The following is a 27,883-nucleotide window of genomic DNA, read 5'->3' as shown; positions in this document are numbered from 1 at the left end:
AGAATTAACTAATTCTAAAGTTTTTACATTTATTTTTTTAAATATCTGACAATAAAGAAACATTGAAAAAGTTCTTTTATACATATAAACACAAATTATTGTTTAATATACAGTATTCAGTATATTAACTAATATACTTTATTTTTGTTCTCTTTGAGTTTTGATACAACAGCATGTTTAATATAGGAGGTTATGTGTCTTTAACACTAAGAACCCTATAAATTAATTTCTGGTCATTCAAATTTCAGAAATTTCTAATACTAGAAAAAAATCAGTTTAGATGAGCAATCTAAATCTTGGACAAGTTTTTTACAACCTTTGTTATTTTAACATAGCAATTTGACCAGAATTGTAATAGTGACATGTGCCATTTTTCAGTTTGTGGGCCAGTAGTATATTTTATGTATGTGTGGTGGTTACTCGGATAAGAAAATTAAAATAGTAGGTACACAACTTCATTCCCTATGAAAGAATCTGTGCAAGTGTCATTGAATTCTATCAAGCTGTTTGGTTTTCAAGGAGTTGTGGTTTAACAAACTGATATAAAAAGTCCATTTTTTGGTATGGGAACACCCCTAAATCACTTAGATCAAAACAAATTCAAAATAGCAAGTGCATAACTTCATGTCCTGTAAAAAAAAAACTGCAAGTTTGGTTGAATTCTGTCAAGCTGTTTTAGTTTTAGATAAACACAAAGTGTGATGCGTACAATGATGTAAGGCTGTTGTAGTGATGGCTATGCATCGATAACAGGATGCTGTCTGGCAACATAAAAACTTCCGGAAATAATTGTTCCCCCTCCAAAACTGTAATTTACTTTGAGAGGAAAAGCCATGAAACCCATTAGCCGATGGAAAAAGGGGGAAGGGGGTAATTCCTTCTTGGGTAAGTATTGTGCTTAAGCTATATTTTCGTCACTTTTATTTGTAATCAATCAGTTTGTTTGCCTGCCTGCCTTTCAAGTTTTCATTTATTCATGTCTTACAACTATACATCAGGTTAATTTTGAAACTCTGTGATAAAAAATATCATGCTTTATAATATATATTTAATGTAAGATTCACCAAAAAGGTTAAAAAAGGCACCTTTTCATAGAAATTCAAAAGTAGACTTATTGCTATATTGTTCTGACTGATTTATCATTAAGTGATTATTTTACAGGATTAAAAAAAACATAATTCCTTATTTCATTTGATCAAATTCATGATTTAAATAAGAATCAAGAGAGAAATTTAACATTTTCTACCATATTTAAAATGCTGTTTGCATGATTTATGCCTTAAATATCGTTAATCAACTATTTTTTTGCAAAATGTTTATCTACACGACTTTTGCAAGTAGAAACATAACTTGAAAATATATCATTGAACGGTAAACCAAACAAATATATGTCTTTTGAGACTGTTAACAAGAAAAATACCATGAATGATGATATTCCAAATTCAACAATCTTCTTCACTGAAACCCCAGAGAAATATAGCAAAGAGTCAGTGTTTTTTTTTTTTTTTAAATTGTAAATTCAAAACATTATCAGTGCAAACTTTGGGGTCAAAATAGGGAAATTAAAATGCTATTTATTATTAGTGATTCATTCAAGCGGCTTTCGCGAGTAGAAAAAGTAACATGACTATAATTCTTTGTGAATTTTTCAATCTATATATGATCTTATCTTATATAGTTTGTACATCAACAAAGAAAAGAAATCACCAAGAGGTATGCTAGAAGGGACGTAAGTTCACTAAACAAAAATAAGGTAACTGCTCAAATAAGTTGGTTTATAGTATGGCAATCTTTGATCTTCTATTATACGAATACACCAACAAAGTTTGAAAACAGCAAAATTAAATGGTTGAAAAGTCATCAAGAAAGAAAATCACTGCAAAGTCAGCCAGAAAATAAGTTGGTTTTTACAGTAAGTAAAAGTTTACTTCTGCCTACTTGGTTGCATGATTTTATACAAAGGACCAATAAATTTTCAAATTATAACAATAAACTAATATAAATTAACAAAACATTTAAAATAAATTTATAATTAAACAAAAAACTGTAACATAGATCTAAGACTGAGTATTATCGCCATTTTCCATTTCATGGTCCAGTTGAACAGGTAAAACACTTTGATCATTCAAATCTGCACTAATATTGTCTTCATCTATCCCCACCCCTCCAATCAAACCTCCTTTACTCTCTTTACTTTCATCTATATCTTGATTTGTTTCGGATACAATTTTCAGCACCCCCCTTTTATCTTTTGGTTTGACGATAACAATATGATCAGGAATTTTATTCATGTGTTCAGTGTCCCATCCTGTCTGACTGGTATCAAGTGTAATGCACCCATTATTGGAACCAGGACTACTTTCTGTTTCCATTTCAAGTTCCTGTCTACTGAATGTTTGTTTTGGCTGACCTGTCACTGTGTGAGTTGGTCTATCTAGATCAATGGTTAAGTTGTCTGTAATAGATGAAATAACACAAACATAAAATAAAATGCTCCGCTGGGGCGCAGCTTGATACGACCGCAGAGGTCGAACCCTGAACAGTTGGGGCAAGTATGGACACAACATTCAAGCTTGATACAGCACTGAATTTGGATTGTAATTAAATATTTGACACAGCATAGGTTTCTCACACAGAATGAAAGTAGTCTAAGAACTTAAAATTTTTTAATTTACCTATTCAAACCATATCATTATTATTTGCTTTTATATATAAATCAGAAATAACCAATTTAAAATGGAAAATTTTAAAGAAAAAAAATGAAAAAAAAATCCCCCCCCCCCAATTTTTTGAAACCCCCTTATGATTCATCACCCCCAAACTCAATCCCAGCCTTCCCTTTGTGGTATGGTACCTTGCAGTACAATTTCAGAGAGATCCATACACTTGAACACAAATTATTGTCTGGAAACTAGAAAAATGCTTGGGTTTTTTGCACCTTTTTGGCCCCAAATTCCTAAAAGTTTAGGGCAATTACCCCCAAACTCAAACCAAGCTTTCCCTTTGTGATATGGAACCTTGCAGTACAATGTCATAAAGATCCATACACTTACACACAAGTTATTGTCATGAAACTAGAAAAATGCTTGTTTTTTTGCCCCTTTATGGCCCCTAATTCCTAACATTTTGAGACAATTACCCCCAAAAACAATCCCAGCCTTCCCTTTGTGGTATGGTACCTTGCAGTACAATTTCAGAGAGATCCATACACTTGAACACAAGTTATTGTCTGGAAACTAGAAAAATGCTTATTTTTGGCCCCTTATTCCTAAACGTTTTGGGCAAGTACCCCCAAACTCAATTCCAGCTTTCCCTTTGTGATATGGAACCTTGTAGTACAATTTCATAAATATCCATACACTTACACACAAGTTATTGTCATGAAACTAGAAAAATGCTTGTTTTTTGCCCCCTAATTCCTAAAATTTGGAGGCAATTACCCCCAAAATCAATCCCAGCATTCAAACCCTCAATCAGCATCATTTAACAGTAATATCTAAAAATGGAAATTACATAATAAAGGTATTAAAATAGAAAATGACATCATAGTCATGGCTAAAAATAAACAAAATCCTTAATCAGCAACATTTTACAGTAATATCTAAAAATAAAATTCCTTTGTAACCATAAAAGCCCATTTAAATACATCATGACAGATATTAAAATAGAAAATGACATCATAGTCATGGCTAAACATAGCAAAAACCTTAATCAGCATCATTTAACAGTAATATCTAAAAATAAAAATTTCTTTGCAACCATAAAAGTAAAATAGAAAATGACATCATAATCATAGCTAAAAATAAACAAAAATTTTTTTTATTACCAAATTTTAAATGGAGTTTATTAAACTAAAACAATAAATTTGCAACCATAAAACCCCATTTAAACACATCATAAAAGTATTAAATAATTCAACTACATCATAAGGCTATAAAAATAGAAAATGACTTCATAGTCAAGGCTAAAGGTAAACAAAAAACCTTCATCAGCAAAATTTTATATTGGCAAATTTCCAATGAAGTTTATTATACTAAAATTGTTGGCAAATTTCCAATGCATTTATTAACAATAAAATTATTGGCAAATTTCCAATTTACATAATTTAAAAACAGTGTAAGTGAGATATTTAAATGAGTTTGAATTACCAACCTTACACTGCTTTTAAATAATGTTTTGTACTTATTTGTCTATTAACCTGGAAACCCTTGTTTTTTCACCTTTTTTTCCCTTATTATTTAAAGGTTTGAGCCATAACCCTACCCCAAAGCCAATTCTTAAATTCCAATGTAACCTAAATTTACAATATACATAACTTCAATTTAAGTTTTTGATAAAATCAAACCACATCATTATTATTTGCTTTTATATCTAAATCAGAAATAATTAACCAACTTTAAGTGGAAAATTTTCACACATCACGCCCCCCCCAAACTCAATCCCAGCCTTCAGTTTGTGGTATGGTACCTTGCAGTACAATTTCACAGAGATCCAATTACTTAAACACAATTAATTGTTGGAAACTAAAAAAAAATGCTTATTTTTAACCCCTTTTTTAGCCCCTTATTCCTAAACATTTGAGCAATTATCCCCCAAACTCAATTCCAACTTTCTCTTTGTGATCAGAATTAACCAACTTAAAATGGAAAATTTTAAAGAAAAAAAAAAGGAAAAAAAATCCCCCCCCCCCCCAAAATTTTTTGACCCACTTCCCTTTGTGGTATGGTACCTTTAAGTACAATTTCAGAGAAATCCATACACTTGAACACAAGTTAATGTCTGGAAACTAAAAAAATGCTTATTTTTGCCCCCTTTTTTGGCCACTTATTAATAAATGTTTTGGGCAAACATTTTACAATAATATTTAAAACTGAAATTAATTTGTAACCTTAAAATTAAATAGAAAATGACATCATAGTCATAGCTAAAAATAAACAAACTATTGGTAAATTTCCAATATAAAATTGGCAAATTTCCAATGAAGTTTATTATCCTAAAATAATTGGCAAATTTCCAATTTACATAATTCAAACATAGTGCAGGTGAGATATTTAAATGAGTTTGAATTACCAACCTTACACTGCTTTTAAATAATGTTCTTTACTCAATTATTTGTCTATTAAAATGGAAACCCTAGTTTTTTAACCTTTTTTCCCCTTATTCCTTAAACGAAAAAAAATAATTACCCCTTTTTTGACCCCCCCCCCCCTATGATTCATCACCCCCCCTTCCCCCCCAAACCAAGCTCAATAACAGCCTTGCCTTTGTGGTATGGTACCTTGTAATACAATTTTAGAGAGATCCATACACTTGAACACAAGTTATTGTCTAGAAACTAAAAAATGCTTATTTTTCACCCCTTTTTAGGCCCCTTATTACTAAACGTTTTGGGCAATTACCACAAAACTCAATTCCAGCTTTCCCTTTGCGAAATGGAACCTTGTAGTAAAATTTCAGAAAGATCCATACACTTACACACAAGTTATTGTCATGAAACTAGAAAAATGCTTGTTTTTTGCCCCCTTTTGGCCCCTTATTCCTAAAATTTCGAGGAAATTAACCCCAAAATCAATCCCATCATCGACCCTTTGTGATATGGAATCTTGTAGTACAATGTCAAAGAGATCCATACAATAACACACAAGTTATGTCTGGAAGTTACAAAAATGCTTATTTTCGGCCCCTTTTTGGCCCCTAATTATTTAACTGTTGGTACCATAACCCCCAAAATCAATCCCCACCTTCCTATTGTGGTATTGAACCTTATGGTAAAATTTCATAGAGATCCATTCACTTAAACTAAAGTTAGAGTGCGAAAACCATTGTGTATTCGGACGACGACGCCAACGTCATACCAATATACGACCACAAAATTTTTTTGCGGTCGTATAAAAACTGCTTCGCTGAGCGCAGCTGGATACGCCCGCAGAGGTCCAACCCTGAACAGTTGGGGCAAAAATGGACACAATATTCAAGCTTGATACAGGTCTGAATTTGGATTGTATTAAATATTTGACATATTATAGGTTTCTGAATAAATGTAGTCAAAGAACTTGAAATTGGTTATATGAATTGAATTTATATTCAATTAAAGATTTCTTGCTGTTGTGCAATACACTGTGCTGTTGTGCAATACTTAGTAAATCTGTTGTCAGACTATAAACAAATAAAGTTCAATTAATTCTCAATGTCATATTAGAAATTTATGAAAATGTAAAGGGAGCTTACATCAATAGATATAAACAATTCACCAAAGTTTCATACTAACTGCTGAAAGCATTTTTGATTTTTTGTACGAAAACTGGAAAATCCCCCTTTTTTTATGAATAAAACCCTGTAACTCGGAAACGTAAAATCTAAAATACATAAAAATTGAAAGGGAGCTCATGTCAATAGATATAAACAATTCACCACAATTTCTTGCAAGTTGGTGAAAGCATTCTTGAGTTATTGTCCGAAAACTGGAAAATCCCCCTTTTTTTAATGAATAAAACCCCATAACTCGGAAACGTAAAATCTAAAATTTATAAAAAACGAAAGGGAGCTCACGTCAATAGATACAAACAATTCACCAAAGTTTTATGCAAATTGGTTAATTATTGAGTTAATGTCCGACATGTTGACGACGGACGGACAGACGGACGGACGGACAGACGGTATACCATAATACGTCCCGTAAACGGGCGTATAAAAATCAACCATAAAAATCTGCACTGCCCTATGGCAACACATATACAGCAAGTCCACTGTTACTTGTATATAATTAAAAGATAGTTATAAAATCTAAAATGCAAGTGTCATGTCTAACATTTTGTGAAATTGAATATTAAAAAGAGCATGCTACTAAAAATCAGTTTTAAATAATACTGTATATCCATCAAATTTTTAGGACTGGAAATACATGTATAGAAATTGAAGGTATACACAATTTGAAGGTTTCTGTTATATATTGGTCAGAGATTGAAGTGAATTTTGTTATTTTTTTTACTGGTAGAAATCTGACCCATAATTTTATTTCTGGTACCAATTTCTACAACCTAATATTTACTATCTATTTCTCAAACATTTTAACTAATGGTAAAGATAAAATAGGTTTATTATTGTTTAAGCCAGTCACTCAGTTCATTTATTCATGAATGTCCCCAATTCATGTACATGTATGTTAAAGCATGAACGGTAACTTGGCTGTACACTCACAATGTCTGTATTGTTTCCACCAACCTTGTTTATCCTTTGATTTCATTTTAAATTTTCACATCCAGTGAAGTTGTAATGTTAGAGAATTTACATATATGGATAGTTTATGAACTTGGTGATGTCTTAGGGTTCAACAGCAAATATTTTTATTATATAATGCTTAAACACCAAATATGAACATATTTTAATAGTTTCACTGTTAGGGGTGTTACTAAGTTGTTACAAGTGGAGCAGGAACAGCTGACCCTCCCAGAGCACCTGATTTCAGTTCTCGTTTTTTGTGGGTCCATCATGTCACTCCAGATCTGTGTAGTGTTTTGTGGATTTTGTATTTATATCTTTTTTTTGTTTTATCTTTTGGCAATGGGTGCTGTCTGTTTTTTCTTTATCTCATGGTTTTTGATCCCCCCCTTTTCCTCCAGAACTACTCTCCCCCTTTTTTACCTGTGGCTGAGTCATCTCCACTGTTTGTTTTAGCTATCTCTAATGCCTTTAAAGCCTGCAAATGGAAACAGAAAAAACTTGATAATTTATTACTAAGGGTTTTATTTACATTTTCTACTGATATTTACAAATGTATGTTATTATTTAGAAATTTCATATTAAAGATTGAATATAATTTAGATTTATGAAATAATATAAAAATTCCACCTCATTATACCACCGCAAAAATTTTTTTTGGATTTTTTTGGATCGTATGTCGTCTGAGTCACCATCGTCGTCTGCGTCGTTGTCCGAAGACACATTGGTTTTAGTTTAAGTGAATGGATCTCTATGAAATTTTTTCAGAAGGTTCAATACCACAAAACGAAGGTTGGGATTGATTTTGGGGGTGATGGTCCTAACCGTTTAGTAATTAGGGGCCCAAAACAAGCATTTTTCTAGTTTCAGGATAATAACTTGTGTAAAAGTATTTCGATTGCTCTGAAATTGTACCACAATGTTTAATACCACAAGTAGAAGGTTGGGATTCATTTAAGGGGTTATGGGGGCCAACAGTTTAGGAATTAAGGGCCAATAAAATGCTCCGCAGGGCGCAGCTTGATACGACCACAGAGGTCGAACCCTGAACAGTTGGGGCAAGTATGGATACAACATTCAAGCTTGATACAGCTCTGAATTTGGATTGTGATTAAATATTTGACACAGCATAGGTTTCTGACACAGAATGAATGTGGTCTAAGAACTTAAAAATTTTAAATTGACTTTCACCTATTATGGTCCAATATCCAAAATCTAAATACATGGTTAGATTCAGCATATCAAAGAACCCCAAGAATTATGAAATCAAACAAAGTTAAATTTTGGACCCTTTGGACCTCAATGTGGACCAATTTAAAAACGGGGCCCAAAATCCAAAAACTTAATACACGGTTAGATTCAGCATATTAAAGAACCCCAAGAATTCAAGAATAAAACCCCATTGAAATTGATCAAGAAATAAGCAATTTATACGAAGTATCTTCTTTTGCACAATACTGTGCAATTGAATATTTCTTGCTATTGCGCAATACTGTACAATTGACAATTTCTTGCTATTGCGCAATATTGTGCTATTGGATATTTCTTGCTATTGCGCAATACTGTGCAATTGAAGATTTCTTGCTATTGCGCAATACTGTGCAATTGAAGATTTCTTGCTATTGTGCAATACTGTGCAATTGAAAATTTCTTGCTATTGCACAATACTTATTATATAATAATTTACACATCCTGTTTGGTGTGTATCTCCTACCATATCATTATTATTTGCTTTTAAATATAAATCAGAAATAACCAACTTCAAAAGGAAAATTTTAAAAGAAAAAAAAAAGGAAAAAAAGAAAAAAAAAGAAAAAAAAAAAAAATACCCCCCCCCCCAAATTTTTTGAACCCCCTTATGATTCATCACCCCCAAACTCAATTCCATCCTTCCCTTTGTGGTATGGTACCTTGCAGTACAATTTCAGAGAGATCCATACACTTGAACACAAGTTATTGTCTGGAAACTAGAAAAATGCTTATTTTTGGCCCCTTTTTGGCCCCCAATTCCTAAACTTTTCGGGCAATTACCCCCAAACTCAATTCCAGCTTTCCCTTTGTGATATGGAACCTTGTAGTACAATTTCAGAAATATCCAAACACTTACACACAAGTTATTGTCATGAAACTAGAAAAATGCTTGTTTTTTGCCCCTTTTTTGGCCCTTATTCCTAAAATTTTGAGGCAATTACCCACAAAATCAATTACAGCCTTCCCTTTGTGATATGGAACCTTGTGGTACAATGTCAGAGAGATCCATACACTTACACACAAGTTATTGTCTGGAAGTTACAAAAATGCTTATTTTTGGCCCCTTTTTGGCCCCTAATTCCTTAACTTTTGGTACCATAACCCCCATAATCAATCCCAACCTTCCTTTCGTGGTATTGAACCTTATGGTAAAATTTCATGGAGATCCATTCACTTAAACTAAAGTTACAGTGCGAAAACCAATGTGTCTTTGGACGACGCCGGACGTCGACGACGACGCCAACGTCATACCAATATACGACCAAAAATTTTTTAATTTTTGCGGTCGTATAAAAGGGGCCAAAAACAAGCATTTTTCTCGTTTCCAGACAATAACTTGTGTGTAAGTGTATGGATCTTTCTAAAATTGTACTACAAGGTTCCATACTACAAAGGAAAGGCTGGGATTGAGTTTTGGGGTTATTGCTCCAAGGGGGGGTTTCAAAAAGTTTGGGGGTGGGGGGTTTTTTTTTCCCCAATTTTTTTAAGGGATTCATATTTTTTTTATCTAAATTTTTAAAATTTCGAATTTTTGAAAAGTTTCAAGAAGAAATCTTCAATTGCACAGTATTGCGCAATGGATTTATAAAATCCATGACGACATTTATTTTGTGTCAGAAACCTATATTATGTCAAAAATTTGATCACAATCCAAATTCAGACAGTATCAAGCTTGAATATTGTGTCCAAATTTGCCCCAACTGTTCAGGGTTCGACCTCTGTGGTCATATCAGGCTGCGCTCAGCGAAGCATTTTATTTTCAATTGTAATGCAATATAATTTCAAAGTGGAACTTAAAATAAACAAAAATAGTCTATTCAAAATTTGGTGGTTTATGCAATTGACGGTCAAACACAGCCAAAAAAAATTATTTGAAGCTATTCTTAATATATTTTGGATTAACATAAAATACATATTGTGATTTATAATATCCAATTATTTGTAACAGCATTATGAAAATATAGCATCTTCTTAACAGAACTTAAATTTTGAAAGCTGCAATTTTGGCTATTGAATATTCTTTTAGGATGGATGGATGAATGTTTATTATCCAGTGGCAAATATTACATGCATATCAGGATGAGAAATGTCAATGTGATGAATATGAACCAAGTTTTGTACTACACCAACATGCTGAGTCCCCAGGAAGACATGTCACCCTACCCAGACACATTATTCTTACTCAAAGCTTACCAGTTTTTAAGTTACTGGTTTACCTTGGTTGGGATTGAACCCACACCCTTCCACATTCATGGAGCAGGACAAAAAGACAGATGGATGAACACACAAACCATATGCCCAGCTGCTTGAGCAAATTAAACAATAGAAATATAATATAACCAAATTGTTAGGTACCACCTTAATTTGAAGAGGAGCCATGTACTTAAAAAGTACTACATAAAATACAATGCATATTTACATGTGACTGTATTGCAGCCTCTACTTGAGATCTAATAGCCTCCTCTAAACTATGAGTAGATACGGCTGTTGGACTACCGTCATCCTGTACAACCTCAACCATCATTTCTTCCATCTGTTTCTCAGCAACCAAATTCTGTAATCTGTTGGTAACCTCCTCTACACTACCATTTGGATGGACAATCACAACTTTGGGGGCCGAACCTAATTTCCCTTCTCTCATGTCATTGAGTAATGACCCTTGGATCAGATCATCTGTTGACAAGGCAACATTTCCACCGTCTCCTAACTTCTTGTTCCAGTATTCTGGATCGTGGTTCTGCATGTGACGTAACAAATTACCTTTATTTGCAAAAGATTTATCACATAAATTACATTCATAAGTTTTCTCTTTTGGTTCTGGTCGGCTGTAGTCAGGTGTGTGGTACAAATTTTTGTGACGCTTAAGAAGCTGTTTTTGTCTAAATGTTTGTTCACAGTCGTCACATTCAAAAGGTTTTTCTCCTGAAAAAGACAATAACAGGGCATTCTTAAATTTTTATGAACTGATAAACTACTTTTATCTATTAATATTACAATAATGAAGTCTACAATTATTTCTGTAAAAGCAGAAATCCGAATTTTGTTTATTTGTGGAATAGGTACATGTATTGAAATTAAACTTTATAAAAAAATGCTTTTTTTCAACTGGGAAGCACAAAAAATAATCCCTTGGAAATCAATGTTTGAGCCAAATCAATAAAAATTTGACCACACACTTTTCTACAGTATACTAACATTCCTGAAAAAAAATCAAATTCAAATACATTGCTACTATATATAACTTTACTAGGATAATCATGATAATTACTAACAGTGAATTTCAAGACATTCCTCTTTCCATTATATGGCTCAATTCATTCAAAAAATGAATCTACCAAATAAACTGACAGATTATGAAGGTGTAGCAGTTAAAATAACAAACTTTTAATGAATTAATTTTTCATATACCTTGTAAAGAAGTATTCTCACCATAAATTGAGGACACTCACTTTTAAATTCAGAGTAAGGTAAGAAATTAACTCAACATTTAAAAAAAAAAATAAGCATGAAACTGTGTCCAAAAGATATCATAATCAGAGTTCTTGAAAAATGGTGGTCTGAAGATTTTGAAAACCCAAAATTTTCCAAAAGGACCGACACAATTTTGGTATTTTGCAATAGAAATAATAGTGAGGACCGGCAGGTTTTCTTCAAGGACCACCAGGGAAAATAATATTTCAAGAACTCTGCATAATGACCTTCTACTATTGTTGTAATACAGTAAATTATCAGTAACATTTAACATACATTGTACATGAAGTCATTACACTGTAGGTAAACATATAATGTTAAAATATATTTTAAAATATATAACAAATAACACAAATATTTATAACATTTCAAATCAAAACCAAGCTTCACAGTTCATTTTGCTACTGGTACTTTTTATTTTCTTAACTACTGTTTTTTTTTTTTTCATAAAGTGAATAAAAATATATAAATTTCTCAAATAAAAAATAACATATCAAGCTGACAAAACATAATAAATGTTTTGAGCCATTTTGTCGAAATTTTGCCTTTTTTAATTTTTGTGGAAAAAATGTTAAAATATCTGTCATAAAATGTTGCCCATCAAACTATGAAACTTGCATTAATAAAACTGTTTAAACAGTGAAAATAACAAACAAATACTTATATATAATGTACATTACCAAACACATAAAAACCTAGGTAAATAGAAAATTGCCCTTTATTAAAGTATAGATGTAGGTTGAGAAAATAATTTGATATTTTTAAACATAAAAAAAGATGTGGTATGATTGCTAATGAGGCAGCTCTCCACCAGAGACCAAATGATGTAAAAGTTAACTTGTTTCCATGGAATGTGTTCAGATACATGTATGCCCACCTTAAAGCAAGAGAAATGCCACTATGTACATGTAGGTATATTTGCTTATGGTTGGTGCAATTCAAAAAAATAAACCCCAAAATTAAACTTTTCTCAAAGCATCCTTTGTTTCAAACAGTAATTTTATATATACCATGCATTCATACTTTAAAAAAGCTTCAACTCTTGTCTTGTCTTGTCTTGTCTTGCCTGCTAAAAGCATTTAATATTCAAATGCCCGATATATTTATGGCTTTTGGTGTTTCTGACAAAAGAAAACTTGTGCATGAATCCAATTAAAGTAGCTATTCAATACATGTGCAGTGTGTTATTCTGCTTCAAAACAAAATTAATTTTATTGATATGGTTTTCTAATAAGAATTACCTCCCCTTACCTGTATGTGTTAATAAATGACTTTCCAAATGACGTTGTGATAAAGCAGCATATTCACACTGATCACATTTGAAACATTTCTCGCCATCATGAGTTTTCAAATGTAACTTAAAGCTGTAACGATCTTGAAAAACCATGCCACATTTCTTACAGTCTACAGGTTTGTCATTACTGTGTAATTTCATCATGTGAATTTTTAGATCAGTTTTTCTGCCACATGTTGTTGGACAAAGTTCACACTGGAAAACAGGCTTTAAACCAGAGTGTATAAGTTTGTGTGCCTTCAGACTGTTACTCTGTGTGAAACGAGCATGACACACATCACATTCATAGGGTTTCTCACCAGTATGAATTCTTAGATGGCGCTTTAGCTTGTATGTGTCAGGGCTCGCATACGGGCAGTGTGGGCATTGATAAGGTCTTTCGCCAGTGTGTGATCTCATGTGCCGTTTAAGTTTACTTAGTTCAACACTAGCATAATCACATTCTGTACATTTGTGTGGTTTTTCAAATGTGTGTTTGTAACGAATATGTCTGACGAGTTCCCCAGATGTAGTGAATGCCATTTCACAGTCCTTACATTTATGTGGCCTAACTCCAGTATGTGTATTCACATGGTTTTGAAGAGATGCATGTGTTTTAAAACTCTTCTCACAAAGATTACATTGATAAGGTCTGTCTTCAGAGTGTGTTTTCATATGACGCATCATTAGGTAACGTTTTGGAGCAGTGTAGCTACAATAATGACATTGCAGCTGTGTAACTGGGGACGGAATCATGTCAAACTTTTTAGGATTCATCGAATTCACCCGTATTATTTTTCTTGTGGTTCCATCATCATCAACAACTTCTTCAACCATATTTTGTCCCTCTTTGAAATCAAAGACTGGTTGAAACATTCCCATATCCAAGGCAAACTGTTTTGGAGAGCCTCCTTCTTTTTCTCCATCTGGTTGTGAAACGATCAAAACATAATTCATCTCACCGCCCTGATCCACTGATGTAGGTACAATTGAAACAGTTTGGAAATTAGTACTTGACCCCGTCTCTGTATCACTAGTTCCCATCAACTGGATCTCCTGTGGAGTATTTACTGTTACTAACTGTGTATTGGCACTCTCTGCATTCTGTAAGGCTATCAACTGAGCATTGGTTATATCTGCCTGGCCAATCTATGTGATAGAAATAAAAGAAGAATAAAAGGTTTTGTACATGTTTTAGGTCATACAAGCATACATTATCTGTTTTTTCAGATAAATTTTCAAGCATTAAAAATGATGCAGGAGTGAGGGTATTGCATCATATTTATCAATTTTCTTACAAAAACAGACAAGAAACATACTTTATTGTTTCTTATAGTAATGTATGAATAAAAGGTGATAAATCGTAACAATAAATGAGACAGCAACCAAACAACAGAAGTAATGCAAAATAAATATTAATTTAACATATAAGCTGTCAATCAACAGTACTTTTCACCAGTTTCAGCAGTGATAAAGTTAGGATTAGGTCGAGAAAAAAGTACTTGTTTTCTGCCTTCCTACTTACCATAAATTTTCATGCCTACTCTTAACACTTTTTATGGACAATTTTGGTTATGAAGCTTGTTAAAAACTAACTTTTTTAGTTAAGCACCATTTATGTCCAGAACATTTCCCTAAATAGCCTATGTAAAATTAAAAAGAAAAAATTAAATCATTTAACATACCCATCTACCCTATATTTTTTGTGCCTGGAGGCAAGAAACAAGTATATGTTTTTTAGCCTTATGTTTTTTTTCTGAAAATTCTACATGTATTACATAGTGGATAATGTCATATAAAACACAGCTAATATGACTGCTTTTTTCCAAAACAGGCTAGTACTGCAGGTTTTTCAAAGCGTGTTTGACAAACCGGTTTAACCCCACCCTTTTTTGTATGTTAGTCAGCTCAACCATGTGTTGTTCATCAGTTGTTTTCTTTGTACATCTTTTCTGTAAGCTGGTGTTGGTAGACATCGTGTTCTGTTGTACTGTCCACTATTTTTGGTGATTCATGTTATCCTTTTCATGTTTTATTGGGAAAATAGGTAATATCAATATGCTGACCAGAACAAATTTTCAGTTTCAATCATTAGTACCTGAATTCCTTGTAGTGATCCCATTCCAGCTGAATTTGAAGCTACTGTGGTAATCACATCAGTTTTCATAGCCTCTATCTGAAAGATAAAATGACAGATTTTAATTTAATTTTTTTTCAGACAAGGTTTTTCACATAATTAACAAGGACAAAGAGGTCAACCTTTCAATCTTCCAAAGTGGAATGTTGTAGTTTTAAGGTATTGTGAAACCAACTTATTTTAGAGAGCAATTAATTTTGGCAAGAAAAAAAATAACGAGAATATAAATTGCAATAAACTGCTTCGCTGAGCGCAGCTGGATACGCCCTCAGAGGTCCAACCCTGAACAGTTGGGGCAAAAATGGACACAATATTCAAGCTTGATACAGGTCTGAATTTGGATTGTAATTAAATATTTGACATATTATAGGTTTCTGAATAAATGTAGTCAAAGAACTTGAAATTGGTTATATGAATTGAATTTATATTCAATTAAAGATTTCTTTCTGTTGTGCAATACACTGTGCTGTTGCGCAATACTAGTAAATGTTGTCAGACTATAAACAAATAAAATTCAATAACTTCTCAATGTTATATTAGAAATTTATAAAACAAACTAAAGGGAGGTTATCTTAATAGATATAAATCAGTCATCAAAGTTTAATGAAAACTGCTCTAAGCACTTTAAGGATATTGTCCAAAAACTTGAAAATCACCCCTTTTTTATGAATAAAATCTTGTAACTCAGAAACATAAAATCTAAAATTTATAAAAATCAAAAGGGAGCTTACAACAATAGATATAAACAATTTACCAAAGTTTCATAAAAAATGCTGAAAGCATTTTTGAGTTATTGTCCGAAAAACTGGAAAATCCCCCTTTTTGTAACGAATAAAACCCCATAAATCAGAAACGTATAGTCTAAAATTTATAAAAATCAAAAGGGAGCTCATGTCGATAGCATTAAACAATTCACCAAAGTTTCTTGCAAATTGGTGAAATTGTTTTTGAGTTATTGTCCGAAAACTGGAAAATCCCCCCTTTTTTAATGAATAAAACTCCAAAATTCGGAAACAGTAAATCCAAAATTTATAAAAAACGAAAGGGAGCTCATGTCAATAGATATAAACAATTCACCAAAGTTTCATGCATATTGGTAAAAGCGTTTTTGAGTTAATGTCCGACATGTTGACGACGGACGGACAGACAGACGGACGGTCAACGGTATACCATAATACGTCCCGTAAACGGGCGTATAAAAATGTAATACTTAGATCTACTTTTATATAAATACATCATAAAAATTAGCAAATCATGAATATAAATCACTGTGAAATCGGCTAGAAACAGGCTTAACATGAAGTTTCACATGTTTCAGTGAAAACAAGTTGGTTTACAATATATTATCTTCCTTTTTAGCAGTGTAATCATGAATTTATAAAAAAAAAAAAAATCTTGCGATCTTCATTAAAATAAATCAAATGATTGATGAATTAATGAAGCTACAAGGTAAACAAGGTAGGTAGCTTGTGCACTCTACATTTTATAAATAAACAAACACATGCTTTTTATAAAAAAAATTCATATGATACACAACAGCTTTTAGGGGAGAAAAAATTGAAAAGGAGGAGGAGGGGGGGACTTTGAGATAAAGACTTCCATATTAAGTTCATTAATCATTTAAAAAAATAAAGGTTCACTTCTGAAGAAAATAGGCAAGGGTCTGATGACTAAATCCTGTAAAATCCCACATTTTGAGTATTTCCAGACATTTTTTGTATGACAAATTTTTAATCAAACTTATTGTGCAAGATTTTGTTTGTTTTTGATATATTGCATCTGTTACACACATCAGCCTGAATGTCTGCAAGTTTGTTAAGGTTGTGAAGCATTACAAGTATGACAGACACAAAATATATATAAATAACAAGAGGAGTTTCTGAAACAGTTTCTGGTAAACTCTAACAGACAAAAAAACTCTTTGTCATTTTATCTTGATAATAATATTTATGGTTGAACCATTTTTGAAATATCAAATTCAGCAATTGTTTTGATATATTATCACATATGTCTTTGAAATAATACAGTCACTGGAAGAAAAATTAAAAAACTTGTCTTTTAACTTGAATGTAAAAATTATATTTAGAATGATTTGCCAACAATTTGATACAGAGTCAGGCATCAGTTAGATTAGTTGGATTGTATAGTACTACTTATAAAGTTGTGATTCTAATTAACTACTGTAAATTCTGAAATCATTGCGAGGTTTTTATTAGTGCAAATTATACGACATTGTGAGTATTGCAGTAATAGGATATCTGATACATCTATCTGTATGCAGATTTTCCTGAAATCACAATAAGTAATCTCAAATTTTGGTTGGTCTTGTCAAAATGGTAATAATAAATGTTTCCAATAAATTCTGAATTAACAGTACAGGTACATAAAAATTTAAGGTGAAAAACTGATGTGAAAAATATACGAAAAATCCAGATTAACAAGAAGAAATTGATAAAAAATAAAACTATAATAGGTCTAAAATAGACTTATTCATACAGGATTAATGGTCAAGGAGATAAGTACATTGTGCCAGGAGTAAAATAATGCAATACATGAGATAAGATATGAATATATTAAGCAGATATCTAAGTCATAAAACAAAAATCTCCATCAGTCTTTTTTCTCATCTTAATAGAAAAGAGTATGAAACTCTTTAAGGTATTTAGAAAAACCTTCAGGCCATAAACTATTAAAATTCCTTATAAAAAGCAAAAAATTCCATCATCATACCCCTGTTTGTAATATTTCTGATGGCTGAGACACATGAATTATCTGGGGAATAACTGTTGTCATGGAATCCATTGACACCTGCATCTGTTCTTTACCATCAAGGGAGACAACTGGTAAAACTTTCTTTCCTGGTACATTTACCTGTAATTATAATTAAAACTTACACATCAATAACATTATAAGCAGTTATTATGGTTCAGTATATACATATTTAATAAATCAATTCTTTTTATTTTTGCAATACTATTTACATATGTTGCACGTCCAATACAGACCACAATACAAAATACTTATCTATGTTAACTGTGCTTTGAATGGCATCAGCCCTGCTTACATTCAGGAACTAGTCAACCTACACTATCTCTCTATTCAGGCTCTACACAACTACCTACCATTCCAGAAGTACAGACAAAGACGTACATTGAAAGACAATTTTATTATGAAGCGGCATTTCCTTGGAACAATCTCCCAAACAGTTTGAGACAATGCAAGTCCCTACGATTTTTAGACAACAAGTGTGTTACACTTTATTATTTTGTTTTATATGTATTTCCGTATTGACCTTTTTTATAGTAGGCATTTTTGTTGTATTTTTATTTCAGTTTTTGCATCTGATATATTGTATGTTTTGTGTTTTTTCCCTTTCTGATTTGTTTTAATTACCATGCTGCATGCAATGCCCCTTAGAGTAATTTTTGTTTTCTATATAGGGTGCTTTATTAAATTTCATTATTATTATTAATATTATTAATACTTTGACACCAATTCATAATAAATAAAATTTTATACATCTATATCAGATACCTTGTACATTGTACATGTACAAAATGTATTTTGTTTGGAAAATGTTCGTAACAGGAGCATTAAAACTTTGACAAATACCAAATACTGGTCAGAGAATAAGGTATATAAACAAAGTTAAGATGGCCATACAATAAATCTACATCTAAACAATTTAATTTGTATGAGTCTGATATACATCAAAATATTTATCAGTAGAAAGGATGCTTTAATTTCATAAAGATTAATTTTTCACGGATTTTCCTAGCCAATAATACTTTTAATAAGTCACACTTTCAAGACATTTTCTGTTCTTCATATGTTATAAATTGTCTTCTTTCAATTGAAAAATGAAAATTATTGTAGAAATTTAGGGTAAATTGTGAACTTTTATTTTATTGATGCGTATATTTTGTATGTTTTATTGTCTTAACATAATCAAAGAAATTATTACAATATATCATTGTGTTTCCTTAAATATCAAAATGATAATAAGGAACACCCCTTTAGCTCACCTGTACCAAAGTTCCTGGAGCCCCTGGTAATCCTTGTAAAACAACAGTTCTCTGCTGATCTGGTGAATGTGACAAGGGAGATAACACACTTTGACTGATAACACTGTCAGATTGTTGTAGAAGTGCACCACTGTTAGACAGAGCTTCTGCTAACTTCAAAGTCTGACTCTGAGGGTCAAGGTTATCTGTTGTCATAGAAATTTCTACTTTACTATCATCACTTATACTGGACAGCCCTGAATTAATATAAAGCCAAATACAGATAGCTGATATTATAAAGACTTTAAACCTGAAAGACTTCTAAAAATACTACCTATAAGTAATAGTAAAAAACTTTTTATAAATCTTATCTTTTGTCTATCTGAAAAAGAGGGGGTGTTGTGTTTTTTCGAAGAATCATTTCAAGTTCAACAGTACTAAGCACAAATAAGGTTTTTTTTATAAATGAACTGAAATGCTGTATTACTGATGGGTGTGACACTAAATCAAGTGTATTTTTTTTTTCTGTTTTTCAAATGTTTATTCTGAACTTATGAGAATTACTGTACCTTGGCTAGAATGTAGACTTGTAGAAACATTTATTATCTGACCATCACTGTATAAAACAGGTCTTGCTGAACTTTGTAAATTACTAGTATCTACGTGTATTTCTCCTATGCTGTAACCTGTTGGCTGCCCTCCATGACCTATTTCCTTGTTGAAGGTCACAAGGTAACTCTGAAGGTCATTCAGCTGGTCAGGACTGGATTGGATAGAAGTAGGTACATTAGGACCATGATTTTGAAGCTGAACAATAGTTTCATCTCTTATTATTACAGGACTTTCTCTGTCATCAACCAGGTGCTTTAAGTCTGAGTCATCGTCATGGTTTTGTGAATCAGCCACTAGATTGGAATTATCTGCCAGTTTGTTGCATCCATCCCCACTTGTTAATTCAGTATCTTGTTCATTGAGGTCTTGTTTTATAGAATTCACCTCTAGGGAATCCATATCATTTTCTTCAAAATAAACATTCTGAAATGAATTTAATACTTTCAAAAAGATCAATGTCAACAATGAAGATTTTAATGTTATATAATTAGAAAACATTGAAGTACACATTTTTTTTAAAAGGTGCGTGTTTGACTGTTTGTAGGTTGAAACATTTTGTGGATCTCTTCAACAATGAAGATCACATACAACAGTGAAAAACAATGACAGTTTTTCCCAACGGTTTTATTCCTATCTAATACACTTGTTTGAAGAAGATATAGACTATGATATTCATTACCCTAAACATGCATCTTTTAGGAGCTTTGCACAATGTAAATGAAAGACATTTAGCATTCAATATACATAATTAAATTTTTGTTTTTGCTTTTATCAGTAGAGTATACTTAAATGGTAGACCAAAATGAATGTACAATGTAGGCTGACATCTATACAATATGTCATGTATGTAAAGCTCTAAATGATACAATCTTAATAAGTTATGATTATTCAACAGACACTATTAAATAAACTCATCATAGATACCAGGATTGAAATTTTGTATTTGCACCAGACGCGCGTTTCGTCTACAAAAGACTCATCAGTGACGCTCGAATCAAAAAAATGTTAAAAAGGCCAAATAAAGTACGAAGTTGAAGAGCATTGAGGACCAAAAATTCCTAATAGTTTTGCCAAATACAGCTCCTGAGGTAGAAAAGCCTGAGTATTTCAAAAATGTAAAGTTTTGTAAATAGTTAATTTATAATTATGACCATATCAATGATAATTCATGTCAACACAGAAGTGCTTTCATCTTTCATCAACACCAAATTCTCTAAATAACAAAAACAACACTGCGGAGGATCCTTACTTGGGACAGACACATGAATAATTATATGGCGAGGTTAAACTCGTTTCTTTTAAGATCTCAAACCTGCCTCATTAAATTTCAGTTTGGTCAGTAGATTTATAAAAGGTACAATTGTATATAAAGGAACATAAAACAATTTAGTACAGAAAAAGCACTAAAAGTAAATTCTTAAATTATGTTTTGACAGATAACCAAATAACAAGCACAAAAAATACCATACATTTATCATACCACATCAATGAATGCTTGCTAACCTGCTGATATGAAATCATACCATCATACCATCATATCTTCTCATATTGATTGATGTACAAGATTTATTGGTACATCACAATACAGCAACATCCTAACCAGAACAGGAAGACAAAATCTTAAGAAAAGTCCAAAAGTTGGGACAGAACCCGGTTTAGAAATTAAATCAGAAAAGAGACATTTTAGTATTGCTTCAAACTATTAATTTGAGAATGGGTGTTAAGCTTTATCCTAAAAAAATCCAGATCATCATGAGATGCAGTATATTGCCAGTAATTAACGACAGTATTATTATAATTTTATCAGTAAGACTATTAAACATTGTTAAACCAAATAGAAAGATATGAAGGTTGATTCATAAATCACTTGCTTCATAAATAATAACTTAAACACAAGGAATTTAATATTTGGATACTATAAATATCCTTGTTAAAAGTTTGATGTGTAATGCCAGTTTTATTAATTAGATTGCTGCAGGTGGACTCCTATTTTCATAATAAATTAATGTTACATGTGTTAATGTGTTCAAATTCAGCAATGTTTGGCTCCCATTTAAAGTATTGGACCCTGTCCATATATGGCTATACTAAGTAAAGGATACAGTACTTTACACCTAACCATAATATTAGCCTTAACCATTATTTATTACACTAAATTTAAACAAACACATACACAACCCTTACCCTTCAGGGAACCATAACCCTGAGGTACAAGATGCCTTAAAGTAAATATAGACCAAACTTTTAAATACATTTTATGACCCAACCAATCATTACCACTGTACTAAGTTAACCCCAACTATATGAAGGCTAAATGTTTTACCATTTAGGGTCATTTAAAATATCAATTTGATTCCCTGCTGCAAACGATTTTTTTACACATATATAGAAACCCGCGCTCTGTTTATAAGATAGTTGGCGTGTTGCGACCAATCAACCCGTTGATATGAGGGATTGGATCATGGCGTTATTTAAGGTTCATCATAACAAATGGCAAAAATGGCTGTGTTTAGACCTCAAAAACTGCTCGGAGTACAGACTAACCTGTGCAGTTGGAAAAGTTTTTAGGTCTGGCATCCACTAGATAAATAAAAGTTAAATGCATTTTGTGTTTCAGAAAGATAAAATCTTTTTGGGATTTTGATGGGTTTTTTTTTTCGGTCCTGCAGAATGTGTAAAAATAAACTAAGTTGGGTACAACTTTGAGATGCTCCCTCTCAGGTAACAACTGTATTGTACTTGATTGGCATGGATAATAGACAGACAATGGATATCTACACAACTATAGGTGAGTTAAAGGGTTTAACTGAGTGGACAGTATCAAATACAATTCGGGTGTTTGCTTATTTTTACACCTCTTGCAGGAACGAAAAAAAATGCTAATCAAAATCCCAAAAAGATTTTATCTTTCTGAAACACAAAATGCATTTAACTTTTATATATCTAGTGGATGCCAGACCTTAAAACTTTCCCAACTGCACAGGTTAGTCTGTACTCAGAGTAGTTTTAGAGGTGTAAATCCAGCCATTTTTGTCCATTTGTTATGATGAACCAAAAGTAGTTGGATATTATAAGTTGTGAAAATACTTTAGAAAAAAATATGAACTGTTTGACGTTTGAAGGGTGTCATAAGTGATTGAATTAATTCAACAATTTTTCAAGAATAAACTGAGTCGATTTTGTTAAAACATATGGCATCTGTATGATGAATGTTCCCTGAAATATTACAAAATCAAAGGAAAAGAAGATAAAACGAAAGTAACTTGGGGGTCGCTGCAATAGCTTCAGTACAGCGCCACCCTGATGGTCAGCGCCACCTTCATAGTGTTTTGTGTCACCGGCAGGTGTCTGGTTATCGTTGATAACCAACAGCTGCTCGAAACACCAACAAAAGAGCATCCAAAGAGCAGACAGCAATGAAAATGTTTCAGTTTTCTTTTAGTTACCGTGGAAGTTCTTGTTGTTCCTTGTTTTGACTCAATATGGCGACGAAAATTCGTGGGTTTGATGTAAATCGGTCGTGGAATCATAAATAAAAATAAGGAACATATTTTTGAAATGACTTCAGTTTTCAACTCAAGAAAAATTTTAATGTCTTATTACTCTATATGTCAGTTTTCTCTGCACGTTATAGGCAACCCGTATGGACAATATTAAAGAAAAAAGTCCACTCGCACATGAATATACTATTGAAACATCGCATGCGCATAATTTCAGCGCGAAATACAAAAATAGGACAAAATTTTTTTTTTAATTTTTGTAATAGCATAGTCTAATAGTCTAAACCCTTTAAAGGCAAACGATACAGTTTTGATACCACGATGATTTTTTTTTTACGAAAATTTGCCATACAAGCTATTTTTCACTTAATTAATTCAAATATGTAATAAAAAATAAACCTTCAAGCATGTGTTTACAGATGCTAAGTTCAATCTATAAAATAAAGCATTAAAAAGCTCTTTTTAAATTAAAAAGATATTTTACTCATTTTAAACCTAATAATAAAACACTTTTAAATCTTTTTGACCACATACTGAAGCCAATTTTATTAAATGGCTCCGAAATTTGGGGCCAATTCTCTTCAAATAAATTACAATCAAAAGGGGATAACTATTTTTTCCAGATGTGCAAAGATCTAGTTATTGAAAAATTACATGTTAAATTTTGTAAATATTCTCTACAGGTACCTAGAAGATCAACTAACCTAGCAGTGATGGGAGAGTTGGGGCGCTACCCCTATCTCTTGAGGTTATTCTAATATGACTAAATTCTGGGTCAGACTTTCAGAACAAAATAACTCCCTCATTAAAGAAGCATTTGAAGAGTTCAAAATTTTATCTAAAAAATGTAACGACAATTGGTTGGGAAGCATTTATTCGTTATTTAAATATCTTAACCCCAGAATATTTGTTAAATCACAAATCTAATATAAAGTCAATTATCATTAAAAAACTCCGAATTAAATATGATGAAATTTGGCTTCACCAATTAAATAATGGTAAACTTGGCATGATGCAGGGAAACAAATTAAGAACCTATAGACTATTCAAAAATAATATTGGCCTTGAAAAATATTTACTGTTAAATAATGGTAAAACAATAAACGAGTTAACCAAATTTAGGATCAGTGCCCATGAACTTGAAATAGAAAAGGGAAGACATAAAGGAATACCCCAGACAAAAGATTTTGTAAATTATGTAATAATGACATTGTTGAGTATGAAATTCATTTTCTCAGTCTTCAATGTTCATCACTTTAAACTGAAAGGTCCAGTTTCATTTTAGATTTATCCTCTAAATTTACTAATTTTAAAATTCTAAATGACCAATCAAAATTTGTATGGTTGATGGCATAGAGCCATTAGATTTTTTATGGGTGTCGGTAAATATACCCCAAATGATGCCATACATGGAGATATGGGTTGGAAACCACCATCTGTAAAACAATGGACAAGTGTATTTAGACACTGGACAAGATGTTCAAATATGACTCATGATAGAATAAATTTTAAGGTTTTCAAATGATCTCAAATGGTCAATTAAAAAAGCTAGAGGTAGAATTAAGAATTTGAGCCATAGAGTTATGGAAATGTTTAAAAATCATAATTTTGATAGCTATTGTAACTATGAAACTAATGTATTAAATAAGAATATTATTGTACAATTTGAAACAATAATGTTTGATAAATATAAAATAGATTGGAGTAATAGAGTATCTGCGTATGCTCAAGGTAATAAATTAAGAACTTATAATTTATTTAAATATGATTATTGTACTGAACCTTACTTAAAATGTAAAATGCCACTTAAATTTAGGAGTTCTTTTGCTAAATTTAGATGTGGAGTTGCTCCTTTTAGAATAGAAACCGGTAGATATGAAAGAAAAGAAATACACGAAAGAACATGTTTTTATTGTAATAATAGTATTGAAGATGAACTTTATATATGTATACATGTTTTATTGAAATGTCCACTATATGAAGATCTTAGACATATATTGTTTTATGAAGTTACAAATTTTAATGTGGATTTTAACATTTTATCAGATAATGAAAAGTTAATTTTTTTATTCAATAATGATAAAGTTTTTGAAAGTGTCGCCAGAACCTGCTATAGCATTTTAATCAGAAGAAATGATTTTTTATATAATTGATTATGCTGTATATTTTAATGATATACATAAGCAAATATATATTATATATAATATGTACAATATCTAATTGTTTTTTAACAGTATTGCTTGTACAGTCTCTCATAAATCTTTTAAGATTGGCACATACAATGTGAATTTAAAGTTTGTTGTTACCGATACATGTTTGTTATATGTACCTGTATGAATATTTTATTGTGTAAATATATGTAATTGTATGTGGTGAGACTTTAATAAAATATTGAATCTGTCAAATGAAGATCCATTTGTTAATAACATAATGATAAAGTTAATAGATAGTTTGATAAAGACTAGAAGAGCAAAATTAAGTGATTCTTTTAATAATACAACGGTACTGATTGTGTTCACTCACTCATTATCTTTGGGAATATACTGTGTTTGTTGTCTCCCTTCTCCTACAAAGTTTTAGTTTTATTGTCATGTATTGTAATTTCAAATAGTTAAATGAAAAAAAAATCACCACAATTATTTGTACACTTTAATTTAAACTGTAATTGTACTGCTCCTCGGGGCGTCTTGATTGACAAATAAAAATTGTTGTTGTTGTTGTTGTGTAACAGTGGTTTGATTCCTCCAGTGTACTTTATCCGGAGGAAGAAAATCCCCAGTGATTTTTATCCACCAACAAAAATTCACTAGGTTTTTCTATCCGGGTCCAGTGTAAAACATCCACCAGTCATTATAAGGTTCTAAAAAAGTTTTTTGAAGGGGAAATATATATAAAATGTGGCTTAATAGTTTTTAGTGTATTTGAAACTTGCATAGTTGATTTATGTAAAAAGTGGAGAGTTTTCATCCAAGGAATGTTCACACTAGTGTTTTTGTACCGGAATGCTTGCACTAGTTATTTTATACCGGGATTAATTAATTACACTAGTGCTTTAGATCCATACATTGATGAAGTGATTAATACCCATTTTGAACACAAGATAACACAATAATGCTTATTAACGAATAAGATTTAAAAAATTTTTTTTTCTATGCAAATCTTTAAAATCATATGCTTTTAAATTGTCACTAATTGTAATATTTATATTTATTGGATTGCCGAAGTTTTTCTGTGTGTTTGCATTTCGGTCGACTTGGATATAAAATCATATCTTCTATGTCAATATCAAAGGATGCTTCTATAATTGAAACTTTATGTAAGAAGAAATCTGCTCTTTAAATCAGGGGCGGATCCAGGATTTTGGAAAGGGGGGTGTAGTATTAAAGTTTGCCGAGCGGAGCGAGGCGAACATTTTTTTGGGATTTTTTTTGGCTAAAAAACATAAAATAAGTGTAAAATGCATTTTATAGTTAAAGTGTAGGGGTTGGACATTTTTGGTGCCGTATTCTCTCCATCAATTGTCTATTATGAAATGATTGGATTGATCCAAAGCTATGTACTAATTAATATATTTGATGTGAGATTTGTCAGTAAAAAATGGACATGGAAAATTCTCGTTTGTTGTATGGTTAGTTAGCATAACCTCACAGATTTCTTGTTGTAAACAAGATATATGGCTATTCAATGAAATTTACAATACGACCGACACGAAGAAAGACAAACAAGCAATTTTCATCCAAATGTTTGGTTGAAATGTTTTACCCAACAAGGGAAGTGAGGGGTTCCAAATCAACCAAAGGCTACGAATTAGTCGGAAATGACAATGAAGTTGTGAATGACGGTCGACACATGGAGACATATAGGCCACACCCAGCAGGCAGGTTGCAGTCGGGCCTTGAAAAAAAGTATTCAGGATATCAGTTCGGCGAAACAGACATTCCGGTCAGATATGGGATTCACATGCAACCCCCCCCAAAAAAAAAAATTACGCCCGTTTTTAGCTCACCGGGGCCCGAAGGGCCCCATGTGAGCTTATGCCATCACTTGGCGTCCGTCGTCTGCCGTCGTCGTCTGTTGTCGTCTGTCGTCGTAAACTATTTCAAAAATCTTCTCCTCTGAAAATACTGGGCCAAATACCTTCAAACTTTAACTAAATGTTCCTTAGGGTATCTTGTTTATAAATTGTATCCAAAGTTTTGATCCATTGACAAACATGGCCGCCATGGCTAAAAATAGAACATAAGGGTCAAATGCAGTTTTTGGCTTGTATCTCAAAAACTAAAGCTTCTAGAGCAAATCTGACATGGGGTAAAATTGGTGAATTGGTCAAGATCTATCAGCTCTGAAATATTCAGACCAATCGAATAACCCATTGTTGGGTTGCTGCCATCGAATTGGTAGTTTTAACAAAATTTTG

The 27,883-nt window shown here is 31.9% G+C and overlaps 2 protein-coding genes across 8 annotated transcripts in view; one reads left to right on the top strand and one right to left on the bottom strand.

Moving 5' to 3' along the window:
* LOC127701296 (beta-catenin-like protein 1) overlaps nucleotides 1–27,883 on the top strand; it is a 370,618-nt gene that overhangs the window by 335,998 nt on the left and 6,737 nt on the right. The gene's annotated exons all lie outside the window — the stretch shown is intronic.
* On the bottom strand, nucleotides 13–23,783 carry LOC127701273 (uncharacterized). 7 transcript variants are annotated; one of them, XM_052205116.1, is made up of 10 exons: nucleotides 22,290–22,547; nucleotides 21,470–21,561; nucleotides 19,924–20,389; nucleotides 19,376–19,611; nucleotides 18,081–18,221; nucleotides 15,312–15,389; nucleotides 13,192–14,362; nucleotides 10,889–11,391; nucleotides 7,642–7,696; nucleotides 13–2,455 (listed from the first exon to the last, which is right to left on the bottom strand). In XM_052205116.1, exons 2-10 carry the CDS (start codon nucleotides 21,485–21,487, stop codon nucleotides 2,058–2,060), a joined length of 3,066 nt encoding a protein of 1,021 aa, XP_052061076.1. In that variant the 5' UTR covers nucleotides 21,488–21,561; nucleotides 22,290–22,547; the 3' UTR covers nucleotides 13–2,057. The 7 variants fall into 7 exon arrangements, with proteins under 7 accessions (XP_052061076.1, XP_052061080.1, XP_052061075.1 ...); XM_052205120.1 differs by lacking the exons at nucleotides 21,470–21,561; nucleotides 22,290–22,547 and adding an exon at nucleotides 23,413–23,783 and having other exon boundaries at nucleotides 10,889–11,229; XM_052205115.1 differs by lacking the exons at nucleotides 21,470–21,561; nucleotides 22,290–22,547 and adding an exon at nucleotides 23,413–23,782 and having other exon boundaries at nucleotides 19,376–19,560.

Source organism: Mytilus californianus, unplaced genomic scaffold (assembly GCF_021869535.1).
Source record: "Mytilus californianus isolate M0D057914Y unplaced genomic scaffold, xbMytCali1.0.p SCAF_5, whole genome shotgun sequence".
Lineage (NCBI taxonomy): Eukaryota > Metazoa > Mollusca > Bivalvia > Mytilida > Mytilidae > Mytilus > Mytilus californianus.
The sequence above is the reverse complement of the archived record's forward strand: the minus strand, read 5'-3'. Positions and strand labels throughout refer to the sequence as shown.

Bases quoted from the DNA above. Each gene is read 5' to 3' on its own strand.
- LOC127701273 (XM_052205114.1), bottom strand. From the start codon at position 23,496: ATGATTCCACGACCGATTTACATCAAACCCACGAATTTTCGTCGCCAT. The intron at 20,390-23,412 runs GTAACTAAAAGA...AATTCATTTCAG, and splicing joins GAACAACAAGAACTTCCACG to AATGTTTATTTTGAAGAAAA. The intron at 15,390-18,080 runs GTATGATGATGG...TTTATCTTTCAG, and splicing joins CAGAAATATTACAAACAGGG to ATAGAGGCTATGAAAACTGA.